Source organism: Cnephaeus nilssonii (assembly GCF_951640355.1).
Source record: "Cnephaeus nilssonii genome assembly, chromosome: 4".
NCBI lineage: Eukaryota > Metazoa > Chordata > Mammalia > Chiroptera > Vespertilionidae > Cnephaeus > Cnephaeus nilssonii.
Window position 1 is genome coordinate 109,941,785 of NC_137075.1, and position 8,437 is coordinate 109,950,221.

The following is an 8,437-nucleotide window of genomic DNA, read 5'->3' on the forward strand; positions in this document are numbered from 1 at the left end:
ATGGCCAGAGCACAGCAATGCCAAACACTGTGTCAGTGCTCTTCTCTAGCTCCTCGGCTCCCCCTCCCCCAAAGCCATCGGGCAAGCACTGCAACTTCTATTGCACAGGAGGAGGTCAGGAGAGGGATGTGACCACCTAAGTCACACAGCTAGCAGCAGCAGGGCTGAGTAGCAGTGCTGCCTCCCCAAGAAGCCAAGTGAGCCGGCCACACCAAGGCTGGTCCCCCAGCATCACCCACACGCTGCCCTGACCCCTGCACTCTGGCTCCCCACCTACCCCCACCACACTTGGCACTTCTCTCTGGCCTCTCAATTCATCCCTCAAGTTGCTTGTCCGCCGCCCCCCCCACCCCCACCCCCGCCAACCGGGATACCCCTTTCCTAGACTACACACAACCTGCAGGCAAAGGTGGATGGATCTAACCCATCGCCTTGGTTATCCAACAGAACCCTCCACTCTGCCCTATACCCGGCAAGGGGAAACAAAGACCTTTCCCCTCCTTTCCCGGACTTCAGTGTCCAGACAAGCCTTTCCATGAGCCGGAGGCCAACAGCAACAGCTCCCCCACCTCCAGCCCCAGCCCCAGCCCCTGAGTAAGGAACCTGCCTCCGGAGAAGTGCTAGTAAAATCAGAGCTAAGGACAGATGGAGCAGTGCCTCCCCTTCTTGGTCCTCAAAAAGGAAACGGTTAGAACAATCACTTTAGCCACTGAACTTTTTGGAGACGGTGTGACATTTTACCTCGTTTCTCTCATTTCCAGCTAAACACAAAAGCAAACTGGAGGGGAAGCCCAGCCCGCTGCTCCCAGCCCCACGCTTCCTTCCTACTCCACCCGTGGCCCGTATCCGCCGATCCACCCTCTCCACCCCCCCAGCCTCGCCCGGCTGACGGTCAAGTTGGGCTACTTTGCTTCGTTTTCCTCGATTTTAAGGAGCTGCTCTCTGTCGGTGCTGAAGTGATCTGCACGCAGACGCCGTGTCGCTGGGACTGAAGTGGACAGGCGTGCACACGGCTCTGTGCTGACAGTGGAGAGGCCCGCAGCGGCGTGGGCACCGCGCAGTCTCGGGCTGTTTTCTCCAGGGAAGGAACCAGGCGGAGGTAGCTGGCTCTAGGACAGGGCAGGGATGGGACACGGTGAGCCTAGAAGCACCCCTCAGTGCTGTTACCTCAGCTGCCTGGTGCTGTGGCTGGCCCGTTGATGTCTGTCCCCGGACAGTCTGGGTGGCTGTAGGGGCAGAGGGGCCTTTTGCCCTAGTCCCCGTGGTGTCCCCAGGGCAGAGGCAGCCTTTCTGCACTGCCTGTTCTGTCCTCCCTGAGGCTTTGGAGTTGCCACAGTGCCGAGGTGGGTTGAACCTGGACAGGTGAGAAGATGGGAGGGGCCCTTTTTGGGATGCGGCGGCCTTGGGGAGGGAGAGGTGGATGGAGGGCAGGGCTGAGGTGGGTGGGGATGTGAGCATGGGGCTCCTTGCTAGGTGGGGCCTCTCAGTGATCTTTGTGGACTGCGAGCTGTCTCTGCCCCTGTGGTCAGCCATTCAGGGTTTCGGTGCTTCCTGCTCTCCCACCTGCAGGCAGCTGTCAGGAAGGCGTGGCCGCACGGCCTCTCCCCCCACTGGAAGGCCCTGGGCAGCTCACGCCTGGTCTGGATGCCCCAAAGCCTGCCAGCCTTGTCTTCCTCCTGCCTCGGGCTGCGCCACTCTGCAGGTGACAGGCGTGTCTGCAGCCGCAGAGGCTGGGCTCAGGCGAGGGGTGCTGTCAGCCCAGGAGGTCAGGGCAGAGCTGCCGCCTGCTCTCAGAAGAGCTCTCCCAGCTGTGTCAGAAGGGCCTCGAGGTGCCAGGGCCTGGCTGACGTGTTCTTCCCTGGGGCTCTGCCCTCCCCATACAGCACCGCCCGCAAGGCGCCACTTTGAAAAGTCGACTGAGACACGCCCTCATCTAACCAGGCGGGCTGGCCTGGCCTGTGAAAGGAGCAGCTGTGTGTCTGCCAGGCCAGAGCCCTCCTTTCCCCTGTGCGTCCTCATTGGCTGGTGTCGCCTGCTCCCAGGCAGACTGCCCAGGGAGGGAGCGACGTTGGTGCCGGGGCTCCCACTTCCCTCTGTACCTCCGCGCTGCCCCAGCATGCTGGGGGACCACAGCAGCCTCCCCGCAGACCGGGCTCTGCTCAGCCAGCCCCGCAAGACTGGACTCAGCTGCAAAATGGTGCTTCAGGCCGTCGGCAGAGTGCTCAGGTGAACACTGGGCACGGGGTGCTGGTCAGACGACCCCTGGTCCCTGCCCTGGGTGAGGCGGCAGTTGTCATCTGACAGTGGGGCATCTCTTGGGAGCAGGGCCCAGGGTCAGGAGAAGGGCTGCAGGCAAGGAGTGGCATGGCCCCCTACCCACCCACTCCCAGTGAGTGTCTCCAGGCATCAGCAGAGCCCCCGGTGCTCTCAGCCCTTCCTGGGGCCTGGTCTCTCTCTGTGGCTCTGACCTGGAGGAGATGGAGCCTCCCTGCCTGTGCCGAGGCTGCGGGGCGCTGAGAAGTTCTGTGCACATGTGTCCGCAGTGAACAGTTCGCCCCCACGGGGACCCCTGAGTGCCCCCTGAGAGTGTGTGGCATCCGTGCTCGCACTCCAGCTGGCCCACCCAGGCAGGGTCAGGGCCCCAGGTCTGGGTCTGTCCCGTTGTCCCCAGAACCCGGTGGCCCCCTGGCACTGGCCACTCAGGCCCTGCCCCAGAGGCCAGCACACGTCGCCTTTTAAGGCGAAGATCTCCTGTGAGAAGCCGGAGGGAAAACATTTCCCTGGCGTTCACGGAGCATTTTTTCTTCCTGTTTCTCAAATAAACCACCAGCAACTTTTCAAAACAGAACAAAAAAAGGGTAAGGTCAGGGAGCTGACCCCACAGCCAGCTGCTCCCCCCGCCCCCATGTGGGCCTTGCCTGGGGCGTAGGGGAGGGCCGCCGAGGCCCCAGGGCCCAGCTATGGGGACAGCGACAGGGGCCAGGAGAGAGCAGTTGGCTTCTGCAGGTCTGAGGACCCGAGAGAGTGGGCTGCTGGGGCTGGGCCAGCTCCCGACCACACGGCCCTCCTGGATTGCAGGAGGCAGGGCCGAGGAGGGGGTCCTGTGCGCAGGGGGACCCTCCCAACGTCCTGCCCATGGGCTCCAGTGTGTGACAGACTCAGCGACCTGGGTCTAACCCAGCCTGGGCGGCGTCTCCAGCTGCGGCTCCAGCGCTCCTGGGGCAGTTTTCCTTCTTGGGGACACGCCACCTCGTTGGCCGCCTCAGCTGCAGGGACCGTGGCCGGCTCTGGCCTGGGGCAGGGGCAGGAGGCTGGTTCTGGGCCACGGCCTCCACCAAGGAGGGGATGCAGCCCCTCAGCACAGCGAGCATTGGTGCGTGGTGTTTAGCCACCGATGTTCACTATTCAGATGGAAACAAGACATGTTAGAAATATGGATTTATTCATGTAAAAATAGCCACACACGCCTGTTCTGTGTTAAATGATTGCACATTTTTGTGGAAAGAACTGTTTTCCTAAATAAGAAGAAACTAGTGAGAAATGGCCATTTCTGCATATTTCTGTAGCTTTTGGCTGACACCTCCCTCTCCCTGGAAACCTTTCCCTGCCCTCGAGGGAGCAGCGGCAAGCGGGACAGGGGTCATGCGGGTGAGCCTGCAGCCCGTGAGGATGGGGCTGGGGTGTCGGCGACAACAGTGCTCAGGAGGGGGCCGTCGGGTCAGATGTGCAGGACGCCTGCCCACCACCCACCTGCCTGTGGGACTCTGTTCATGGGTCAGGGTGAGTGATGCCCGACCCTGTGTCCTGCTTGTCGGTCCCACCTTGGGCGCCAGGCCCTTGGCGTGGGCCAGGCTGGCTGCGGGGCTGTGGCGTCCCATGTGGGGGAGAGCCTAGAGTTCCAGGTTCAGCCCTTGATGCCAGGCTGCCGGCTTATGTGTCTGTGTCCCCCTCTCCCCTGCAGTGGCCAGACGGCTCTGCTGGCCAGACGATGGCTGGGGACGGCACGTGGTGCCAGTGGGAGCAGAAACCCCACGGCATCTCTAGGAAGCTCTTTGGTGCCCCACGGGCTGTCTCCTGGGGTTCTGGAGTCCATGCCGGGCGGTGACGGTGCTCCTTTGGCTCCTTTTCTCGGCAGGAAGTCCAAGGCAAAGCCCAACGGGAAGAAGCCTGCGGCCGAGGAGAAGAAGGTGTACCTGGAGCCGGAGTACGCCAAGTCCAGGATCACCGACTGCGAGTTCAGGGAGCTGGTGGTGCTGCCCCGGGAGATCGACCTCAACGAGTGGCTGGCCAGCAACAGTGCGTGGGGACGGCGGGCGGGGGCTGCTGGGCTGGGAGCCACAGTGGCTGCAGCTGGCAGGGAGGCAGTGCAGGTGGCCACCCTCCGGGTCCTTGGGGATCCCCAGAGCTCTGTCTGCAGAGGGTGTGCTGCCCATGTAGCCAGTGGCCTGGCTGTCACTCACCGAAAAGGAGGGCTGGACGCTGAGGCATGGGGTGGCCAGCCCTGCAGTGCACTGAGGGGCCTCGGTGTGGGCCCTGAGCAGGCCTGGGGCTCAGGCTCATAGAATGCCACACGAGGGCGGCCTGCACACATGGTAGGATTCTGCAGGGGACTGGCTCTTCTTTGAAGCGTGGTGGGTGGAGTGGGCTTCTGTTTAATCAGTGCTCAGGCAGTGCCCCATTTCAGCTGTGGTGTGTAAAAACAGGGGTTGTGGCCCGCACTGAGGTGGGAAGTTTGCCCACCATTGTGGGGGTGCTCAGGCCCGATGGCCACCAGCCTCCGCCCCGCCTGGTATTTGCTGCCTGTCTGGCGGTGGCTGGTGGCTGCCCCCAAGGCTGGTGCTCCACACGGGGCATTTGTCTCTGGTCTGTGAGAAGTGCTGGCCGTCCCAGCTCCAAGCACAGAGCACTACCCTGGGCAGTAGCCTCGTGCAAGCTGGCGGAGCTCACGCCTGCTCTTCTCTCCTCCTGCAGCCACCAGGTTCTTCCACCACGTCAACCTGCAGTACAGCACTATCTCGGAGTTCTGCACGGGGGAGGCGTGCCAGACCATGGCCGTGTGCAATACGTGAGTGCCGCCTGGCCCTGGAAACTCGGTGGGCTGTGGGGCCATGACCCTGCGGCTGCACTCCCGCCTCTCAGACCCTCCCACGGTCCCTGTGAGGTCTCCCGGTGGCACGGGGCCTTCCTCAGCACTGCTCTCCTGTTCTCACGGGGCCCAGGGCCTGGCAGGGAAACGGGAAGAGAGCCTGGCCAGGGCAGGGACATGACCATGTGGACCCTGCTGGGGCGTAGGTGCCAGGAGCTGGCCTGAGGCTAACAGGCCCAATTCCTAGGGACAGGACACGCCCGATGGGGTTCCTAAGACAGCAAGCCCTGAGAAGCTGCAGGCACTCCCTGCTCCCGCCGGCTGTCCTCGAGTAGAGGCCCCTCCTTGGGCTCCTGCACTGCACAGGGAGGGAGGCCCTGACAGGCCTGTGCTGGTCGCTCTCCCCGGGAGCTCGTGTCCTGTGTGTCCTCAGCAAGCAGCCCCTGGCAGCACTGCCTTAGCTCAGTGCAGGGTGGGAAGGAGAGCCACCATGTGGCCTGGGCTTGCCCCCAGCCTCCAGAGCAGGAGTGAGGGATGCAGACTCGTGCGACAAGAGGCTGGTGGCCAAGGAGGAGGCCACGACCTCCTCTCTGCGGCCCCGAGCACACCGCCCTGCATCACGCCGCATATCGACCGTGCTGGCTGAGCTGGCTCTCAGCCCCTGAGTCCTGCTCTCCTGATCCCACTGTGTCCCGGCTCAGGGCCAGATCACATGGGAACAAGGTCACATGGCACCGGCTCTCTCTTCCTTGTTTTTGGGGAAGAGCATGAGGGTGGCTGAGGTGTCCTCAGTCCCCAGCTAGCCACTGTGAGGCACAGCCCAAGGAGGGGCGGGGCCGGGCAGGGTGGGGTGAGCTGGCAGGAGGCCACAGAGTGGGACCGAAGTGGCTCTGCAGCAAGTGCGGCGGGAGGTGTGCGAGGACGGGGTCTTCCTTCCTGGACTCTGTCAGACCGGTACAGTCAGCCCCCTTCTCAGACACCGCTGCCGGTCCCACAGGTGTGTCCTCAGGGGCTCGGAGGAGAAGCCTGGGTGCCTGCCACACCTCCACCAATGGTGGCCACCCACCTGGTGCCACCTCCGGACTGCAGCAGGCCCCTCACCCCTGGACCAGGGCGGCTTTGTGGCTGGGGTGGCCCGTGACCAGCCTCTGTCCCCACAGACAGTACTACTGGTATGACGAGCGAGGGAAGAAGGTCAAGTGCACTGCCCCCCAATACGTCGACTTTGTCATGAGCTCGGTGCAGAAGCTGGTGACGGACGAGGACGTGTTCCCCACGAAGTATGGTAGGTCTCTCAGCAGTGCCCCTCGGTGTCGGGTGGGCGTGGCTGCAAATGAGGAGCAGGCAGCTGCCTGACCTGGCGTCTGCCACCCTGGGTCAAGATGCCCTCCACCCCAGGCTCTGGGACCTGTGGGCCTCTAGCAGCAGCGTGGGTGTGTCCAGCCGGACAGGGCTTGGCAGGCTCTGGGCAATCCTGAGCTTCCAGGGCCTCAACCTGGCTGGCAGGACATCCCCAGGGCCTCCCCTGGGTCTAGGCCACGTAGAGGGATGTATGCAGGACCCCAGGGCCCAGTTCAGGTTGGGGCGGCATATGGCGGGTCTCTGACCTCTGGTCGCAGAGGTGGCCCGGGAGGTCCAGCTCTCGGGGGCTGGGCCCCGGGGACAAGTCACTCGAGTGTGTGCTGGTGGCTGCTCAGTGAGGGCTGCTGGGGGTGGTCCTGCCTGCCTGGTGAGGGCTCCGGGGGGCAGGAGGGGCACTGTGGGGAGAAGGGCCAGAGTGACACGGCCCTGTCCGCAGGCCGAGAGTTCCCCAACTCCTTTGAGTCCCTGGTGAAGAAGATCTGCAGGTACCTGTTCCACGTGCTGGCCCACATCTACTCGTCCCACTTCAAGGAGACCCTGGCGCTCGAGCTGCACGGACACTTGAACACCCTCTACATCCACTTCATCCTCTTCGCCAGGGAGTTCAACCTGCTGGATCCCAAAGAGACCGCCGTCATGGACGACCTCACGGAGGTGCTGTGCAGTGGCGGGGGCCACGGTGGGGGCAGCACGGACGGGGCCAGCGGTGGGGGTGCGGGGGGCACAGAACCATGTGAAGGAGAGGTGAGCCGCACGGCCAGACAGGCGTGCACGTGTGCAGAGACGGTGGCACGTGTGCCTGCGTGTGCCCGCCTGTGTGCGCACATGTGCTGGGCACGCTTGGCAGGAAGTTGGAGAGGTGACACTGCCCAGGCCAGGCCACGCAGAGTGTGGACCCCGGAGCGGCGTCTGCCTGCTTCCCGCGCCGTTTTCCTGTTGGATGGACAAGGGCCTCTTTTTGAGAAGCACCTGGGACTCCCTCCTCCGCTCAGCACGCCGAGGGCACTCTGCTTCCTCCGGGCTTCCTGTCATTGTCTGATTTGCGCCCGGCCCCACCTCCCGGCTCTGCTGCTCTGAGAAGTCGCCAGAGAGACGGGGCTCCTCCAGGCCTTGGGCTGCAGACCCGGGGTCCTCTTGGTGTGTTTCAGGGTGGGTTATCTTAGGTTCCTCCTCTCTCCCCTCGACTGGATCTGGGCTGTTGGCAGCTCGGCATGGGGGGGGAGGGGGAGGCCAGTGATGCTCTGTACGGGCCCCCCAGCCCATGTCCCCGTTCCTCCTGCCCCCGCTGCCCAAGAGGGACTAACCGGCCTTGGGACCGAGGCATCAGGGGCGGCAGCCTGTGTGGAGCGGCTGTGGGCAGAAGGCAGAGCCTTGCATGCTCTGCTCCTCTCTGTTTGCTCAAATAAAAAGAATTCTCTCAGGCCAGCGCCTGTGTGTCCTCAGCGTCTCCCTGACCTGTGCTGAGGGTGGCCTAGCCCTGCAGCCACTACTGTTTCCCTCCCTTTGTCCCCCATCCCACCCCATCCTCCCGGAGGTCCCCACATACCCCCTGGGGCCACCTCTTCCCTGCGGCCTGGGGTGTAGAGTTCTCACTGGCGTCCAGGACTCATGCTGGCTGCGGCCAATGGCAGACACTGCCCTTTCTGCCAGGGAGGCCACAGGCTTCCCCGCTGACCCCTGGAGGGAGGGCACACCTGTGTCACCCATCTCCAGAGGCCGGACCCACTCTCCCTGTGCTGGGCCTCCATCAGGTGGCAGGGACTCTAGAGTGTGGGTGAGAAATGGTGGGGTTTCCCAGTGGGCTGCACTGCAGGGGCCACACTGGGTGGGCACAGGGAGGGTTGGGACGGGTGGGGAATGCATACAGTGGGGCAGAGCATGAGGAACCAATGGGAGAGGGGCTGTGTCCAGGCCCCGTGTGGGCAGAAGAGGGCTCTGGCAGGTCCCCCCACTTGTCTGACATCACACCTGGTGATGCGGGGACAGCTT

The 8,437-nt window shown here is 63.7% G+C and overlaps 1 protein-coding gene across 1 annotated transcript; it reads left to right on the forward strand.

Moving 5' to 3' along the window:
- The first annotated feature begins 996 nt into the window (after positions 1–996).
- On the forward strand, positions 997–7,337 carry LOC307098380 (MOB kinase activator 2-like). Its single transcript, XM_079769095.1, is given in 7 exon segments — positions 997–1,099; positions 1,570–2,226; positions 4,136–4,296; positions 4,972–5,065; positions 6,247–6,371; positions 6,885–7,165; positions 7,167–7,337. Coding segments are annotated over 6 exon segments (801 nt in total). The 5' UTR covers positions 997–1,099; positions 1,570–2,116; the 3' UTR covers positions 7,197–7,337.
- The last annotated feature ends 1,100 nt before the right edge of the window (positions 7,338–8,437 follow it).